The sequence below is a fragment of the Rhea americana genome, unplaced genomic scaffold, assembly GCF_003343005.1.
Source record: "Rhea americana isolate MKP2758 unplaced genomic scaffold, rheAme1 scaffold_60, whole genome shotgun sequence".
NCBI lineage: Eukaryota > Metazoa > Chordata > Aves > Rheiformes > Rheidae > Rhea > Rhea americana.
Genome location: NW_028186757.1, coordinates 4,565,207 through 4,585,767, shown reverse-complemented (window position 1 = coordinate 4,585,767; position 20,561 = coordinate 4,565,207). Strand labels below are relative to the sequence as shown.

Sequence of the window (20,561 nt, the reverse complement as noted above, 5' to 3'; positions counted from 1 at the left end):
CTAACTTGGACTGTTTCTCTAAAGAAGCAGATTCAAGGTCATAGTTCTTCTTAAAAAGTGTCTAATGATCCACATATTGCAATAAAATGTATTATCATTTCATTATTGCAAATCAGAGATCTGAACTGAAAAATCAGATGAAGATAATCATTTTATTTTGTATATGTCTGGACATCATATGACCATAGTAGCAGAGAGAGCTGTCTAAATAATTATTTGCAATAATGTTTTCAGCATTGCTAATAAAAAGACAAATCTGATGATTTTTAAAATGCACAAAATCCAAAAGAAAACTGAAATTCAGCATCTAATGTAAAATTCCATAAAAACATCTCAGAGTTAGCATCACTGTGTCATCTGGCAGTTTAGCTCTGATCACAAACATATTGTCATTTTGTTTTACAATTGCAAGTAGAAGATTTTTTATATCATACAGAAGTGTTAGCAAAAGGAGAGTTAATGCTTTGAGAACAAAAGTTTTAATGCATCTATAACAATTTGGAGGTTAAACTTCAACTTGTATATATACAGACTTGGCGTTATGCTTGCAAATAATAAAATACTACATGTAAAAAGCAAATTGTATAAACCACTCACTCTTTTTTTTAGCCACACTGACTGCTTTATAGAAACAAGCATCACGTGTTGTATGTGATGTTTGCATCACATACACACAAATGCATGAAAGTATTCCCGGAACKGCCACTGAAAGCTTGTCCCTTAATATACCCTGAATCTATATTTGCTATTTTGAAACCACGGAGTTTATCTTTCTTTAATATACTGCATTACAGAATACATTAAAAAAAAAAAAAGAAAGAAGAAGCAGAAGAAAATTGCTCTCACAGTGCTCCACAAAAAGTTTCATGTCCTCGGCTTCTGAAATATTTAAGATTATTGACTTGCTGGCAAGTTCCTGAGGAATTTTAAGGCATCTGTGCCTGCGCTACTTATATTAAGCTCTGTCTTCCAATGTTATGAAATCAGCAACCCCTCTTGACTTTCTGAGTAATTCCATTTTATGTGGTTCTGGCTTTTAGGCAGATTCAAGAATGACATAATCTTCTTTTCCCACCCACAGATTTTGGACTGTTCCTGTCGGTTACACCCTTCCGAGCAATGTGCAACATGAATCTTTGTCTGATCCCATATGCCCATAAATGGAAGGCAGCCCAGCACAGAGGACTAAAACACAGTTTCTTGGCTGTCTGTCGATCCTCACCACAGGTAGAATAAGGCTTCTTTATTTTTTCCTATCAATTAGTATTACTTCAGATTCAGTGCAGGAATGTCAGTCCAATGTCATGCTCTTTTAAAAGGAAATGGGCTGATTTCTCTACAAGCTTTAGTCCTTTTGCTGAGAGGAGAACAAGTATCTTCTTGAATATAGTAGCAGCTTATGAACAAGCTATGCAAAGTGCTTCTTTTGTACTTTTTACTGAAACATTTATACAAATGCACTTAGAAAGTATAGAATTTTGTCAATCTYCATTTTTGCAAAAAAATTATACTTTGCTATCATGTATTCATAAGCACTGTAGCAGTAATACTTTCTATTATTAACAATGCTATATTCAAGTACCAAGCAACAGGACAAACACTGAGGAAAAAAGGCACTTTCCAGAGTTGGTCACCAACATTACAGAGCTAGAACTAATTGATAATCCAGTCCCACTGCCCAACCTCACACAACGTCTCCTAACTTCCCAAAGACAACAGGTGTGTTTGCATGAGTAAGAAATATGGCATGTGCATGTAGCATAGTGGGTGAGGTGTCTRGCTATGCATATTGTAATGCTAAGGCATCATCATCAGGTGAGAGAGGGTGTAGTGCTCTCACCTGTATGCCTCTGCCACTAAAAATGTCTACCAAAAACCACCACGAATTTCTTAAGGAAATTCATTTGTATGATTCCTCTCCACAATATCCATTCTTCACACTTASCTTTTTCATGCTTGGTCAAGTTCTAAAACACTATGCCATTATCATAGTTACTTGGACATCCTAAGCTCTCGACTACCAGGAAACAATGCTCCCGTCAAGCTTCAAGGATGTGAGAGAAACTCATCCTTACTATGGGGCAATTACATCGCACCTTGAAGGACTGGCACTAAAACTTCTAGCCAAACAAAAAATCATATATCATGCCCAAGGAAGCACTAGTCTATGTCCAGAAGAAATGGAGAAGAATGCATCAAGTTATCACCACAGAAATGGATGACTTAACCTGAAAAGAAAAATATCTTACTTTCTAATTTCTTCTGTTCTTGGGCAATGGGTCAAGTCTGATAATAACTTAGGCAATATGAAAGGATGACTGGACATCTGGATGTGACGTCTAAAGATAGAAGAGGAGAAGCTAGAAGGCAGAGTTCTCGTAAGACCTTTTTTCACGATCAGGTAGACTGCTGTAGCTTCACTTGGCCCTCTTCTGGCAAAAATCAGTGCAGCTGAGAATCGTGCCTTTATCTCACTCCTAGCATGTGTAATAATCCAGCCAAACAGGTATTAGCAGGAAGAAAACTGAGACAGGCTAGAAAATGGGAGAAATTAATCAYGACAGTCCCCAAAGTGTGGAATTTATGTTAAATAGAACAGGAAATTTCTATGTGAAGTGGGTCCAGAGGATTACTTCTTTCACTAGGTTCTGGTCYCAGTGCAAACTACAGCACTATTTTTGTTTCCATGGTACAAATTACTCTGCTAATAGGTTACAACATTTTTTAAAAAAGTATAATATCTAAATCATATTAAATTTTACTTCAGTCTTATCAAAAAGTCCAGAGCATTCTAAAACWTCTTCTCAAAGCAATAGTTAAGATCTAGAAGTTTTTAAAAAGATAATGAATGTGACCTTTACTGAYAGAGTAAAATAAAAGATTATCTAGATGAGAAAGCTCTTGAAATTTTGTTAAGTATCCTTAACTCTCCATATTATGATATCTATTGCTTCTAGTAATGCAATTATTGTTAATAGTTGTTCATATACAAGAATGAGAATGTTTTATCTGCAATGGAATTGTAGTTATTTAAGACATTAAATTCACCCATCTACATTAACACATACACAAAACATTATAGTTTCTCATAATGACAAGCAATCCAAAAATATTTTTAAATTTTATATATTGTATATTCTGTTACTATACATAAAGACAGGAGTATCTATGAAAGTATGTAACTTTTGCCGTTATCTCAAAAATTTACAGATAATAAGAGYGTTTTTAAACAGGTAGGTAGAAAGTATATGTTATGATATACTATGTGAGTTGATATTTTATTTCTGGAACAACCATGAGACATAGGAATACTCCTATTAGTTAGACTGTCTCAGATCAAGTCTGACARTTCAAAGTACCTATCCAAGGTTTTCTAAAAACCTTATCTATGGGAACACTTGGGGCAAGTCATCAGTGAAAATCATCACACACTGGTCAATCTTAATGGAAAAGTAGAGTCTAAATTGCTGGCTAGAGCTGAGCAAACAGTACAAACAACATTTTCTGTTCTAATTTTTATGACATATCTCTATTAGGCCTGCTTTTGGATAATGTTCTAGAAAATCATTGTCAAGAATATTGCAAAACCAAAGTAGACTTAGCAGCATATTCACACAAGCTAAAGCTGAATTCCTACACAAAGCTGGTCGTACTAACAGATGATTCTGTGAGTAACTCCTAGTTAATCAATAGACGGAAAATAACAGATGATCCATCTACTCATTGAAACAACTTGTACTTAAAATAGTACATCATAACAAATGACTCATGACCAATTGCAGACTATACCGGCCAGGTAGAAACTGTATTGGTCAAATTAATCATTTGTTACAGTGTATTCTCCTCACTCTGTTTCTCACTTTCCCTCATGTTCAATGGAAACATGTCTGCTTTTAAAACAGCTAAATTTAGGCCTCAAGTTTCAACAGATCAAAATGAAATAAAATAAAATAAAACAAGCTTTAGGAAATATTAGAATTTTAGTGTTCTTAATCAAAAAGGCAGATTCCTATATTAGGTATGTTTAAGTAGGTGGATGAGATGGCAATTTTCATCAGTGTGTTAAGTGCTGACAAATCTCTGTTACCATTTAAATCTGCAGTAAAGGTTGTACTGACTTGAATGAGAGAAGTTAGACTAATCCAGACTAACGCACTGAAAATTCTGCTGCTAATTCTAGAACAGTTTAACAGGAGGAGTCTTCATTGTGCATATGTATTACTGCACTATTTATTATACTATTTGGTTATTTTTCATTTCATTTCACTGGTGACATAGAACTGAATTCACTGTGTTGAGTTGCAGCTGATATTTAAATGCTGATGCTTTTAGACCYTGTAAGTTTTCTTTAAAAATAAGCTTGCTAGTTTGGAAAAATAAAAATTAAATAAGCCTATGAAGAAAATCAATTTTACTGTCAGTTTTTGCCTCATGTAATTTTTTTTTAAAGACTATCTTTCAGTTAAAAACAAGAGTATTTCACTCATTCATAGGTAATACTTTGGCTCCATGTGCATTTATGTAAGTAAGAAGAATTTTGGACCTCCTTTCTATTACATCAATAAGCTTTTCAATTCCTTTCCTGCCTCCTTGGCTCTCCCAGTATACTTTGTCAAGGAACAAAGACTGAAGCAACTTCTCACGTAAACGCTGGCTCCTCAGAACTGAAACTGCAGATTCAGGGAATCTGGAAAAGCACAAAGAAATTCATCAGCTTTGCCATCACTCAGAATTGCAATATTTATGTTGTGGTCTAGTAATCAATCCCATGAATATAGATGGTGACTCAGCAAAGGAAGTTGATGCAGGTCTGACTATATACAGGCTAACTGTCTCTTTTACATCAGTGAGATTAATCATACATTTTTAGACACATTCCCTATAAGTATTTCACAAACTGGGGCTTCAGCTGGTGATATTTATTGCACTAACTTAATGTCCCATTCTGTTATATTACAGTACAGTAACAGTGCAAAGTACTCACAGAAGAGCTTTACACACTAGCAAGTTTACATTTGCAGAGTTGTCTTTTCTGTGTTAGAGCATGTATGTCTTTATAAATGTGTAGGGCACAAATCAGTTCTGCAATACTCCTGGCAACWTGTGGATGCTGTTGGTAATGTATTAAAAGTATGCTTAGAGTAAAAGTAGTTAAGCTTTATAAACCTACAATAATGATAGAAGAAACCTGGTGCTAATGCAACACTAATAATATAATAATACCTTTTAAGCAGCTTAGGGAGAAGGACAGGCCTCTTCTTCCCCTTCTGCTCCCAGAACCCAGGCACCCTCTGTGAATAGTGCTTTATTCCTTCTAAATGTTAAGGAGCAATTTTGCTTCTAACTGAAAAACTGAGAAAAATTTATCAATCGTTTAAGTTAATAACTTAAAACTTACTCATTGATTCCTTGTAGTATTTTAAAATCTAGATTATCCTCGCTTCTGTCAAAGAAACCCTTATTGTCTATAAAAGCCAAGTGCTTTCGGTCATGCCTTCTCTGAACAATATGCGTCAGCTCAACAGCATCTTGATCACTACATTTCAGCTTMAGTCCTTGCTGCATGCAGAGATCTTCCTTGAGAGGTCTGAATCCACAGCAATTTCTGTCTAGTCGATCATAGATCTGAAATCAAGTACAGTAGAATGCCAAATTAAAACARTATCAAAGCATTTGGGGCAAAATGTCACTAAAGGCATCTCTAACATAGCTGACAGGAAAACAAGCTCAGAACAATTAAAATTAAGTCAGCGGTGAAATGACGATAAAAGACATGGTCCCTATACTTCATGTACCATTACAAGCAATTTCCCAAACTATGTATTTTATCCATTTTATAGCCATGACTGGACTGACAAGGTGGTGGATACAGTTCGGGATTTTTCAAAAGGCTTTATAGCTTTTAAACATATTGTACTACTGCTGTAGTACAATAGAAATAGCACGCTCTAACGCACACAAAGGATCTCCGTTTTGTGGACCCTATTAGACTAATAGTACAGAAAAAGAAACAATTTAAAAGATTAGTAAGGGACACAGTAAAGCACCCAAAGCTACAAAATGCAAGAACGGAGCCTGCATTTATAACCTCAAAGAAGTCTCCCTGAGTTGCCCTGGGGTATATACTTTAGTCTAGACATTATGGTCTAGACTATTGTTTCCCATGTGAACTCTGCTTATTCATGGCACAGTACTCAGYGAAGAATACATGTGATCTAACTTTAGTAGTGTAAATGTTAAGCATCTCTTCCGATCCAGTCATTTATGTTCTATTCATCATAATGGCAAAAAATAGGCACTTCCAGAGCACAGGACACTATTTTAGGATAATTGTCTAAAATGGGAAGGATAAATCACTCTTTGAAGGTGCCCTCCATTGACTAGTTGAGAGTAGATGCCTGAGAATGTCAGGGCACTGAGGGCCCCAATGGGCTTATGGTCCCCCCATCCGTGCACCTTCTGCCCATGGGCCCAGGGCACCATTTAAGCTCAGGCCTGGCCCCTTAGCCCTGGCCTGAGTTATGCTGGAGGTGTACCTGCTTCTTGTCTGTTACTTGTTAATCCTGAATTGCTGTTTGGGTTTTTGGCTTGACTATGGGCCTGATCTGTTAATTGGCCCTTGCCTGATACTTCCTGGACCACTGGTGGGACCCACAGCTCTCGCCACCCTACTCTGCTTGCCTGGCTCAAGTGCTAGGACACTGTGCCCAGCCAGTGCGGGCATCCTCAGCTCCTGACTTGCCTCCCCTTTCGGAGCAGCCCTGCTCTTGTTGCTTCCTGGCAGACATTTATAGACATAAGGTAGATCTAAATGAGTAGCTAATCAATGGCTTTTCTTTTTCTAATCCTTCTTGTTCACTGTATATAGCAAACTCTTCAAACTGCTTTGACTATGAAGATATTAATGATCACATAGGAAGCCTCCTAAAATTATAGTTTTATTTCTGTGACATCAGTGAAATGAGATGTTATGACTATTCTCCTGATACAAACCTAGATGCATGTTAGTGCATGTCACTTTGTTTGTCGTGAAAGGCCTAGTCTGATTTTTCTCAAGTGTGCAGCACYGTTGCCACTGGTCTTGGTGGCAGAGCATGTTTTCAACTGTGAAAAATTTGAGGAAAGGACTTTCTTCTTTCTTTTTAGGGCAGCATTCAGCATCTTCAGGTACAAAATCTTCCTTTCTTTGCAGTGTTCTATCTCACTGAATTGATCTCATTCAACTCACTTCAAATTTTGCGAGGAAAAGCAGAGGCCCTCTAAATAGGCTCCTTCAACATAAAGTCCTAATTCATCCTCACCACACTTCACTACATGCCCTAAGTAGATGAGATCATGTTCTTAAAGATAGCATCTTCATAATAACTTGTATCATTACAACATTCATTCCAGTCTGTCCTAATATTTAACCCTTATGTTGCAACCTTAATAGTTTAACATTGGTTTTTATGTCATATATTTATGTACATAAGAAGTCCAAAACTAAAGAAGCCATTTTACTTATGCCCTTATTTTACCTGATTTCTTGTACATAGCAAGTGAAGGTCAAATGTAAGCATTTTTCAACCTGCTCCTATGTTTGAGTATTTGAAATTAGAAATTAGGAACATCTATTAATGGCACCTGATCTAGTCTTCTGACAAGAGCATGTTTAATAGAGAATATTTTTACCATTACTTTGTATTTCCAAATGATTCATGAAGATTTTCTCAGAAGAATAATRTTGCGTGCTTTACCAGATCACACTTTACACTGTAAAGATATTTGTCTTGATATTCAGCTCAATTTTTTCTTTGATCAGCTTCAGATTGTTATTCTCACTGATGTCTTTTTTAATCAACTCGAACATTTCCTCTACCTTCCTGGTGTTTATACTCCTCAGAAAATTTAAGCCAGTTGCTGTATCTCTGCAACACAGTGACTGGTTAGGCACATTACACATATACATTTATTTTAATTTTGCCCCATGAATCGGTTCTTACAGCTGTCAGTTACTGTTCTCTAAATTCACTGTAGTTTATCTACATCATTTATTCTGATTTGATCTCAAATGTACAGAAAAGAAAAAGAAAATCCCCCCTCCCATAGAAATGTATTCCTATGACTTATTTTTTTTAAGTATCACTTTGCAAACAGTAATTTTCTTCTGATTCAGTCCAGGAAGATCCCACAAGCACTGTCTCTATTCTACTAATATATGCAGATTCTGAACAGGATACTGTAATTAAGTAAGGAGCTCCTGGAACAATCTTTTAATTAAAGCTGCTCTGATTTTTATGTACATAAATGTATGCACACAAACAYACACTTATAAGTAAGGAGATGTGAGTAGGTTTCAGCCTTTTCCAATCTAGAGTTTTACAGATCAATTTGTCAGTAACCATGGATAGGAAAACCTCTCTGTGATTAAAGCTACACACCCCTTTCCTTCAAAATAATCAAAATGTTAGATTTTCATTGAAAGCCAACTGCCTGGTGGTATGATAACAAKTCAAACATTTGTATCCACGAGCAGTATTTGCAAGACATTTAGTGAGTTACTAATTAACCAAAGCTCCTTAATGAATTGATATATAAAAGTACTAGCACACTGATGACTTTATTATTGTTATACACTAAAAATTTGGCATTTTTAACTCTGAATCCCTTCTTAATGTTTTTGATTGTTTTCATGTTCTGCTGCTAAACTYAACAGAAAAGTCTGAGGGCATCCAGATAGATTTTTAATCTTAGAGAAATCTCAGACCCATTTTCATCCCCACTTGCTCACATTTTAATACATATTCTTGCCTGGTAGGYGATTGGAGGTGTAAAACACTCTGGGTGATACCAGATATTCTTAAAGAGTAATTTATTTTGTTTTTTATCTCATGCATAGTCCAATTCTGTTATTTCATAATTGATCTCTCCTTCTGGCTAATAGGAATTCTATTATGACATTTATAATCTTCTCAGAGATTTTAAAATTAGAAACCAGCACAGAATTCATTTTAAGCTCTTAAACAAGAAAATAATGTCATGAAAATGTGTTAAAATTTATGACACTATGACATCCTATAGAGGCTATATAACTATATAACATGATGCTRTGTTTAGCATCAGTATAACCCACATATGACTTTATACCAGATTCCAAAAGTTATTTACTTACAGTGAGACTAAAGATAGAGTCATTAAACAAGTGACMATCTATTTTTAGACTAGAATTTCATGCTGTATACTTAACAAGTCTGCAAAAATACAACTCTAAAAGATGGAAACATCCATTCGTCCTAKAACAGAATTGAGAAGTTGGGGGACAGGCTATGCTTACCGAAGTCGTGATTTTCCTATCTCAAGAAATGCAACACCATTAAAAAAATGAATTATATGAACAATCAAATGCAGTGCATATAAAGGCTCACTGTAGTTTTAAATACAAACAGCACTACATAAAGCAGTAAGAGCTGCAGGAGGTTCAGTCACCCAGAGCTGTCTGGCAGGCAGGGACGAATTGAGGTAATGCAGTATCTCGAGAAGGCATTATATTAACATCCAGTCAGGTGGTCCAGTTCATTCCTTATTAATACAAGGAGTGCATTAATGCCCTTTACAATTGCTGTAACTGTGGTCACATACCATTGGACAAACCCCCAGTTTGGTGTTATAAGGACAGCTAATGATTATGCCCAATACCTAATTGAAGAATAGCAGCCGTGTTACTCATCAGTTACTGCTTTGCTCTTTCCTCATATTAAATCAAAATGCTACACCACTTGCTAACATTTTAAATAGAAGAAAAACTAAYCAGTACAACTTTTCTCTTGATCTGCATTTCAGTTGATCAAAATGAAGTGTATGAACCCTTTCTCACTCAAGAAMTTACACTGGAGATGAAGGTGGGGAGGTAAGGAGGCATCAAAAACCAAWGACTTGTAGCTGCAAACGTAGTTGAGGACTAAGCTCTAGGAGAGAAATAATATGGCCACCTCAAAGGCGAAGTAAACAGATACCTTGAGACAAAAGCCTTTGCCTTCTCTTTTAGAAAATGAGATGGTCAAGTTCCTGTCCTTTTTCCCTAATTATAAGTTGAGTTTTTAATTTTAAGTTCTTTAAAACTAATAAACCACCAGAAACAAGCTAAAATTGGGTAGATTTCCCCCAATTAAAAAAAAAAGGAAATAAACTAAAGTAACTTTTCTAAAGTCCCATTTGTGCTCATAATAACTCTTTCAAGAGTGATATTTGCATTCAGGCATATTTTACCTGCAGAAGAAAATCAAAGAGTGCCATCTTGGACCACTCATGATGATGGATTTCAGTACAGCCCCATTCAGCTTTGGGTACTTTACCATTCTGCCAGCATTTTTGCTTCAATAGTTGCTGGTATCTCCCCCACGTTAATCGCACTGAAGAATGGGTAATATTATCTGTTGGGCTCAGTGTGGAATCCCAGAGAATAACAGGACAGGCTTGACTGTCTGAGAAAGGAAAAATAGAATCATTACTATGTTGGAATAATGTCAGCCTTGATCACTCTTTATAYATCAACAATTATAGCATTTTACAAATATTTTACAGATGTGGCAGAAAAAAATGCCAAGGCCTAATAATCTGACATCCTTTGGTTAATGTGGTCTTACCCCACATCTAAAACCAGCCACCACAGGAATGAAAAAAACAGACATTACGAATGTCTTCTGCGTACAGAAGGCTTTCTCTGATTGAAACAAGAGATGAATGTATAAAAATCATACACAAACTAAACTATTAAAAATTTTGTAAGTAGATTAAGAGCCTACAATGCCACTGTGAATCAAGGCTGTAATATTCCTCTGATTCCTGTGAACTAATGATGACTTATGAGAGCTGAAAATTTGGCTCAAAGCTCTTCTTCTGTGTGGCAAAGAAAGACTACAAATCCTGTACTCAAAGTGGATTTATTTTGTCATCTTTAGCATTTTAAGCCTATAATGTACAATTTCACAGCTCTGAAGTGATATACGAGAAAGCTGGAGAGTGAGCTTATTATGAATAAACACCTAGACAAGTATTTTTATACTACCCAGCTATAACATACATGATATCTGTTTTATATAGCAGATATTTTAGCCTAATTCTTTAAGTTTGTATAAATAATATTCTGCTCTAACCATTAAGCACTTTAGCTTTGGTGAATTCAAGTATTTGAGGTCTGGAGTTATTTAATAAGAAGAAACATCTGCAAAGAAATCAAAATAAGCTTTCCCTATATAAGAACTAATAAATATTTTTCACCCAATATCAAGTAACAGGCATTATGTATCTACTTAGGGAAGTGGAACTATCCTGTTAATTGCTAATACAATGCCTCTATTGCTGCCTTTCTATCCAGGGCTGACTGTTGCTTGTACCTACTTTAAAACAAAGTAATTCTGTCTATTTTTAAGAGTACAGATGGAGGCCAAAAAAAGACGTATTAGTATACAGAGAAGGAAATATATATTGGGAAAGCTACTGGCTAAAGGGCAGGTGTTGGGACATGTGCAAAGTTTTAGAATTTATTTATATTCATCTTGATCAATGAACAGGCAGGGTGGTAAAACTAAGCTATATCCAGCATGCCACACTACTGTGCATTGCATAATTACATACAGGCTAAACTGTCCTGTTACATCTTCCATATGCACACCGAACCAGAGAAGCATCAGAAAATAATGATCAGTGGGGGTAGAGGAATAGTGCAGTGGCTATCACATCTGCTTTACACACCGAAGGTCCTGGGTTCAAGCCACAGTGGAACCAGCACCAGGAACTCTTTGGGAGGTTGGACTAGATGACCTCCAGAGGTCCCTTCCARCCTTACTGATTCTGTGGTTCTATGATTCTATGACCAACAGCAAGGCAAGTAAAAGTTGCTAATGTGCATGCTCCATCTGTAATCAGTGGGGAATGAATCTTCACACTGCTGAATCGAAAGGCAACTTGTTCAAAGGTCGTTGACTGATCTAAAACAAAGGTAAGAAGTGATCTCTGCTCATAATTAGCAATGAATCATATGTAAAGATTGAACTCCTTTCAGGTGACAGAGTGTGATGGACCTCGCACGCAATCAAGCAGAAAGAAATCAATCAGCTTCATTAAGAAAAGTAGAAGAAAACGATGTCCTCTCCAAAACCAGACGGTAAATCTTCTCTGTCATGGCATACACACACAAGGTAGCCTTTTTCAAACTGATCCAGCATGTAGCTCCACCAGCTTTTTAACTCTCCTCCTGGTTTTCTGATGTTTCCTTAGGAACCTAGGAAGTGCCATAAGTCAGTTCAGCTACCAGCTAAACTTATTTTCCAAGCTGCTTGGAGAAAGTCTGTATAAGTATTAGAAAATTTCACAAAAAAGGACATTTTTCTTCACAACCTAGACTGATGTATTATTTTTATATCCCTAATAACAGCTTATACAAGTATTCCTGAACTTTTCCACAAACCAAATGCATCAACAGTCTTCTAATAAAACAACATCTCTTGCCTACCCAGAGGAGACATGATAAACAAAAGTAATATAAATACTTGAAAGACATGAACAATATGTTGCTAGTTTCCATTAAGATAAAAAAAGATTTTTAAAAGTCCAAGGCTAAATACAGGAAATGTTTCTGATTCAGAGGAAATGGGAGCAAAAAAGATGAGCCAAAATAAAAGCTTTCAACTTTGTAATATAAACTGAATTAAAGGAATATGGAACAGCAGCTTCAGTAAAGAGCAGTAACTCAAACTGCTGACATTCACAGGAAAAACATGAAGATGCTGAAAAAAATAGATAAGGGGTTTGATTAATGGCTGCATGAATTAGCTCTACCCTGCTGAAGTTGGTGAAGTTCTGATTCAAACCTCCTGAGGACAGAGCTGAAGTTAACTGAGCATTGAAAAGTACAGCCTATGTATGAACCAGAGTTTAGTACAGCAGGGATTGAGGAGGTTCAGCACCTTTGAAAATAAGTCCAGTGTGTTCTGGTGGGCCTCTTTCCTAACCAGYCTTATACGGTAGCACATTTAGTGCTTTTCTGTCACCGCAGCTGGATTGCTGCTGTAGGCTATCCAAGGATGCCACTGCTCTCTGCTAATGCAGTACCTGAAGATTGAAATAACTTCTCAGAAACCCTCCATAAGAACAAGAAATATTAAGAGGTACCTAGTTAATCTTGCCCAATGCTGGTTAACTTGATTTTTGCTTTTAATCTGCCATTTAGATACATACACCTAGTTGGGTACTGAAAGTCAAAGAGATTTACGTGGAAAACATTTTCAAAACTGGTATTGTAACCATCTTCTTGGTAATTCATACGGATTTTTAAGCACCAAAATACTTCTAAAAATGTTAGGCCCTTTAGGAGCCACTACTCAGGGTATCCTAAGTTGAATAAACTAACACAGGCGCAATGTCATGTTGCTGAGGCTACACCATCTAAGGTACTCAGACTGCTAAGTCACAGTTAGTTAATGTATCACTACACAGCTTCTCCCACAGAAACATCATCTAAGACATCCACATTCYACTGTGGATGGGCTGCTTGCTTCTGAACTACATAGATGCTCTTCCAAATACTACTCTTACATATCTAAAGCATTCTAACTTTCTCATAAGAAAGATCCTTTCTTATGTCCAAGAGCCTCAAGAAAAAGAGCAAATCTTTCAAGAGATACTTAAAGCTCTCTCTCAAACTCAACATTTCTCACTGCAGTTCAGTATAGTTTACCACTGCCACATTTGAAAGAAATAACTTTTTGGCCATATATTAGGGGGATAATTTAGTGTGGAAGGATGAGGGACTGACATAAGCAGCATAGAGGAATGAGAATAATAACAAAAAAAAAAAACATGGTTTAAATGTGAGAGARAAAACACATGGCCAGAATAAGAAGGTACAGAGAAGATAGCCATTTGTTTTTTCTTTTTCTTGCCTCCGTACCTTAATCGCAACTATTCTGCCCTTCATGTATGTGAATGTCTCAACTGAGGAACGTGTGAAATGTGCATCAGTTGCTCTCTACACTATGGACTGTATTAGTGTCTATAGAGTTCTTTAAAAAAAAAAAAAAAGGAAAGAAAAAAAAAAGAAAGAAGAAAAGCAATATAGCCCCTAGTACCTCTCTGAGGAGTACAACATTATGGACATATGTTGTTTCAGGTTGATGAACAGAATCTGAACAGATCAATTGAAGCATTTTGGAACAATCTGAATGTATAAGGCAGTGTTAGCTTTCCTTATTCTTTGCCCTGATATTAATAACTCATAACATCTTTGCCTGCTTTTGCATAACTTTTGATGGGATGGAAGAGGCAGGCTGAAAGTACAGGCTGTAACAGAGAAAAACTTGATTCCATTTATCATCATATAGAGGCCAGTCAATGCAAAACAAGTATGATCAATAGAGCCATCTATCAAACCTGTGCCTTTCATTTATTTGCACAAAACTAACCATGAAAAATGTTACTCAAATGAATAGCATCTTGTACGTTTTAGAATAAAAGCTGTTCTAAGCAAATAATAGGTTCAATCTTCATCTAAAAAAGCCCCACCGAACTGAGTACACCTGTGTTTACTCCTCTCGGCACAGGACCAAGCATATTTAGCCAAATTCACCATACCAGAGAACTGTGGATGCTGGGCAGCATGCGGGTAACTCAGCTCCTAAGCCAGAGGTGTAATTCAGCAGTACGTTTGTGCCAAGCTATGTAGTTTGGCCTGGCGCTAGGACCTGAAGAACCAAAGTACCTCCTTCTTGCAGCCAGATGCAGAGCTGGGGAGCACCCGCTGCTGCTCATCTTCCTTCAGCGGTTGCTCAGGCCCTAATATTGACATCATCCTGCTCCACAAATGCTGGTGCTGATTTAGAGACAACCTAATGCATAGTCATTTTACTTAGCTTCTGTGCAAATTCATTAGGGTCAGGCTGTGATTTCAGGCTGTAACCTCAAGCGTGGTCACCTAAGCAAGTCTCTTCTGTTTCTTAGGTTTGGATGATCGAGTAATGATCTTCAGTCCTTTGGTATTAATGTGATTGTCCCAAAACTGGGACGGTCAAGAGTCATCTACCACTTTCTACATAATAGATAAGAGTTTTATGGTAACTTCTTGTTCCTTTACAGGCTAAGTCATATTTGTTCTCAGCTGTTACAGTGCTCACAAAATTCCTCATCCTTTGTATTTAGCTTTGCTAATAATTAGTATCTGCTTGCATATGCCCTGAATCATACTTACTTAGTTCACAACATGGAATTCTAAAGGGCTTCACTCATCTGTATTTCCCAGGCCTTTTACATTTGGCCAATCAGTCACAAAAATATGAGTGAAAYAGTTATTTTTACATACATGTAAGGTAGATAAGTCATCAAATAAAAAAAATCAGTTAACACTGCAAAGCGTTTACAGTTAACTAGGGACAGCTAGCAGACAGAAGAGTTGCACGCAGTATTGTATCAGACTTTTTAAAAAGTCAGTGGGGGAACTGTGGGAATAAAGGATGCCAAATCTGTGTGGGGATTTAGTAAGTGCTTCTTTGAAAGTGCTTTCAACAAAATGAATGACAGTTTTGAGAAGCCCATTTTTTAAGATTTTAATGCTACATCAAACATGTCTCATTATATCACATCACAACTGARGCAAGCTAAAGGGATGTGTCATGGAAAGAGTCATGTCAGCCCAGAAATTGTGTACATACACATGCACAGTCTCTAATCCTGCATTGCTTTCTTTCCCATATGAATAATCATGATTCACACAAGCAGCCCYGTAAAAACATTTGGAGTGCCCATCTAAACTTGAATGCATGTTACAGAAATGAACTTGTTAATTGTTCATATTGGCTCACATATTTTTGTTCATTTTCACAAAGATGTTTTCTATTAAAATATATTGTTGATTTAGGAGATTATCCTGAATAAAAGCATGCAAATGTTAATGAGCTCAACTAAATAGTAGACATCTGAGCTCCAGCATGTTTCCAGGCTAAACGAATGGACAGAGGCAAGGTACAGTAACCATTCCAAATCCTCCATTCACCCTTTAGCTGGAAAAAATGAAATGAGACTGAAAAAAAGAATGTTATTTCTCTTCTCATCACCTAGCAACACTCTTCTTGCTATAGGAACATAACCAGTTAGGAGGAAAAGAGAATTAAAGAGAGCAGAATGAGCCCTCTGTCTCAGAAAACACAAAAAATGTTGAGGGGCGAAAGATGTTAAGCAACATAATACACAATTAGCCTAATAGAAATTTTCAGGAGGCTTGCAGCCAAACTGTGCAGAATCCCTCTAACTGAACTACCTTAATTCCTTATGACAGCTCTATAGCAATATATCTCGTTCCTAAAAATAAACTGTGCATAATGTATCTTCCATGCTCTGCAAATATTAATAATATTCAAAAGCCATCAAACTGTTATTCCTAGAGATTCACTCACATTGTTATACAGGCTGCCAAAGGAAGATTTACAAAGCAGGAACAAATCAGAGGTCACTAGGTCCTCTTCCAGCTACCATATTTTAGAAAGTCATTCTTCCTTTACTCTTTCTTTGAAGAAATACAGACTAATATTAAAAATATTTTGTATAAGCTAATTTCAGCAGCAAGAAATGAACAGCAAAAACAAATAGCTACCCACTTTAGCAATGATTCATTAAAATAAAATGTAGCCCTTTTGGGTTGTGATTTGTGAGGTATAAAAATAGCAGTTGGGCTGAAGACATATTTAACAAGATAGCAATGTTAGAAGGCTTACTTCTATCTCACATTGCAYGTATGAAATCTATCTTTAATTTCAGTTTAGGACCAAAAAAATCAAGTTTTTAATTTAAATCTGTTTACATCAGTCATGCCACAAGTATATTCCAATGTCTATTGTGTATATTTGTCAACCTAACATACTCATGCAGATACGTGCAATGAGTCTCAAGATGTCAATCAAGATTCAYTAAAATATAGTAGATTTTTTGAGTTATCAGGGGAGAGGGAAAAACCTTTTTTTATGTTTCAGTTCCCAGAGGTATTAGTACCATCAGAGTTGCATCAACCTACCTCTGATACTCTCCCCTACTTCTCAGAGTAGGTTCTCTGACTATATACAGAACTTCTTTCCTAACATTTATTTGAGAGAGATGAATTCTTTTGCTCACTTTCAATAATATTTTTTTAAAGTGACGAGAAAGAAGAAAATATAAAAAAAATCATATCAAATTACATCAATACCTATCAAATCACAGGATTTCTGGCTTTTTTTTCACCAGTTTCACTTTAGTCAGTCTGTACACTGTGGTGTTAYTTAGAAACGACCCCCTTCCTTTTTCTCATTCCAGTCTTTTGTGGAGGGTAAATTGTTACTGCTCTCAGCAATTCAGTTATTTTATTGGGTATAAACTTCAGGGTATTGCACCCATTTGGACCAGACAACACCACTGCAGACGTTACGTACAAATATCAGCCTTATYCCTCTGTAACAATAGGATCAGTTCTCACCCTAGTAGGAGTTAAAACCCTGCTGCTGTCCCMCTGTTAATGTGGGAATAGGAGGGAAGCCTCAGCACCCCATCTGGAAGCTGAAAATCATAGGAATGCATTACCTGGGAAGAACTCCGATTTCCTGCTCACAGAAGGTAAGCTCCTGTTTAGCCCCAAGATCCTATCCAAATGAAAGGCAAACACCTCACTCATGTCAAGGGGTCTTTTGATGATGCCACAGTGCCCATGATTACAAGCGGTTCCTGGGGTGTGGGAACCCCTCTCAAACACTACCAGGACTCCGTTATGAGAAGGTACTTCTTGAATRCTCTCTATTGGAGCATCTGCCAGCATACGCATGCTTAGGATGTCGTCTTTCCTCAGCCAAGAGGGAGAGCTCTCACTGTAAATCCTGATATTACTTTCCTGAGCCTGGGGCTGTGCCTTTATACCTCCAGGAATCCCCCCAGGTCTCCAGTGACCCCTCCCCCTGATTGCCATTTCTTTATCCCTRTGTTCATCCAGTTGGTGCCTCCTTGTCTCTGGAACCATTGCTGCTCCCACTGTGCCTGCAGCACGCATGGCCCTTCCCGGTTGCTGGCGAAAGGTCTCTTCCTGGCCAGTGAAAGCAGCTTTTGGAAAGTGTTGCCCATAGGACAAAGGGATGGCATGTTTCTTCCTGCGCTTTGGCTTCACGGTGCCTCTGATATTAGCAGGCTTGCTGCGCTTGGACCGCAGAGTGATATAAACTACATTGGGCGGCACTGAGGTCCCATTGCCACCCAGCTGGGGTTCTTTGAAATTGGGTGGGGATAGGGTGCCATCCAGTGGGATGCCCAGAAAAGGAGTTTGGGCTGCATCATGGAGACTTCTGGAGCTAGTCTTTGAGTGTCCTCCTTTGTGCTGGGGTAAAACRTGACCCACTTGACTGACGAGGAAGCCCAGGTAGATCACACAAGCTGTGCCCACTAGCAGATTCCTCCTTGTTCTTGGGCGCCTGCAAGTCCATAGCCTCAGCACTCGTGGTGGGCACAAGGGGCAAATTAACCAGTTTTTGGGTTTCCCTGGCTGATCAAAGAAGGTCATTTCTCTAGCGAATCCACATGATGAAAACAGCACAAAGTCTTCAGTACATTCCAGCCAGGATGATGATGCATGATTTCCCTTCCCCGATTTCTACTTCTCCTTTTCCAAAAAGCTTCCAGCATGGGTGATGGACAGAGGCTACTGATATGCCTKGGAATGTGTTTAGTACTAAGGATGCTGACACGCCACCTCAACAAGCTGTTAAATTCTTATCAGCTGTCACAGGGGAAGTGATTGGCTTCAGAGAATGAATGGAGGCAACTACGTAAGCAAAGTTTACTGACTTGTGGTCTAAAATAGCTGAAGTTCTGAATAGCTGAAACTGCCAAAAAGAAGAGATTTAGTAGGAGCATTTTATTATTCACATAAGTAATACAGCATCTGTGAATCTAGTATCCAAGAGACGGAGAGAAGTTCTAGATGAGACAGCCAGTGTGCATCTAGAGACATGTTAGCACACGTCTTTCACTTTCTAATTACATTATCAATTAAATACTAACACCATGAAATACAGGGTTAATTGGCAATCTCAGTTGTATTCCAACATTAGAAGAAAAGCTTGCCAAACCCAGATCAGTATCTTTTTCTTATGAGACAAAGTCCTCACTAAAGCTCATATTATATGTTAATGATATAAATTATACAATATTTACTAACTAGTAACTATAGTAGTTTAATATGCACACATATTTAATATTCACAAACTGAAAAATATTAGCAGTGCCAAATTTCTCTGGTTTAATATGAATACAGTTCATACACTTCATAAGCCCAAATTAAAGATGAAAGATGGTTAATCTTTACAGAAGTCATAAAACAGGATCTGATTATAGTAGTTTTTCAAATAAAATAATAGTGGCTTTCTCACGAAACAAAGATAGAGTAAGTACACATTTTATACTTATTAAAAGAAAAATAAAAAATCTCTTACCTATTCAGCTTGACTCATCCTTTGTTCTGGTAAACTCCTTAGGTTAATACAAGTAACTTAGTAAAAGCTGACGTTCTCCAAGTATTCTAGCACATATTTCATTTTTAAGTATGGTCCACATTTTAGGTATTTCATTGCAAGCTAAATACTGTTAGGAAGCTAACTGTACTGAGAGATTGTTTGCATATGAACTGCTATAAACTTACATGAACCTCACGTTATAAAAAAAAAACTTCTATTTTAAATTCTGTAATGAAAAGTCCTGTGAAGTATCTGCCTTCTAAAAGTACATTCCATCCATTTCTAACTCCTGAGGGCCCTCTAGTGCACTGCATGCAAATGTACTGAAGAAATTCCCATTTTCTACAGTTTAGGGAGGAAAAAAAAGGCCCTTGGAATTTTATAGCACTTGGGAATCATATATTCTTATGTCAAAAATGAAAAACAGATAGTGGCTTTTAAAATCTCATATGAAATATGCTCTTAAGCAGCTACAGAGTGTGCCTTATATTTGTGCTTTCCAAAATGAGACATAGCATTGTCACTATACAGACAGGAAAGCAGGGCAGGGAGAAGTGAAGGGCTCGCACAGGATTAAACAGTGAGATAATGGCAAAGCTATGACTTCTGACTCCTTGCCTTGTTTAAGTATGAAATACAAAAATGTGTATGTTTACAGTAATTCAAAGAGAAATTCCCATTTCTATAATACCAAGGGAAATATATCACTAAGGAACTGGTTTATGTTTCAGATGGGTCCAATTTGAATTTAAAAAAACTCGATATGGGTGGATTTTTTTTTTTCCATTGGTCATCACTTTTCTTCATTCTTTGTCTAAAATGTGTACTGTGGAGTTAAGAATTCATGATACCTGCCCACCACCATGAAAACCCATGGGTACAGAGGGAGCTAGTGGATGTTGTTGCCAGGCCRCTCTCCATCATCTTTGAAAGGTCCYGGAGAACTGGAGAGGTGCCTGAGGATTGGAAGAAAGCCAGTGTCACTCCAGTCTTCAAGAAGGGCAAGAAGGAGGACCCAGGCAACTATAGGCCAGTCAGCCTCACCTCCATCCCTGCAAAGGTGATGGA

The 20,561-nt window shown here is 37.2% G+C and overlaps 1 protein-coding gene across 1 annotated transcript; it reads right to left on the bottom strand.

Annotated features, from left to right (window-relative positions):
- Window positions 1-133: 133 nt before the first annotated feature.
- GASK1B (golgi associated kinase 1B) lies at window positions 134-19,710 on the bottom strand. Its single transcript, XM_085319876.1, has 5 exons — window positions 19,473-19,710; window positions 17,578-18,863; window positions 10,246-10,460; window positions 5,399-5,625; window positions 134-4,687 (listed from the first exon to the last, which is right to left on the bottom strand). The coding sequence occupies exons 2-5, from the start codon at window positions 18,539-18,541 to the stop codon at window positions 4,480-4,482; spliced, it is 1,614 nt and encodes a 537-aa protein (XP_085176002.1). The 5' UTR covers window positions 18,542-18,863; window positions 19,473-19,710; the 3' UTR covers window positions 134-4,479.
- Between the last annotated feature and the right edge of the window lie 851 nt (window positions 19,711-20,561).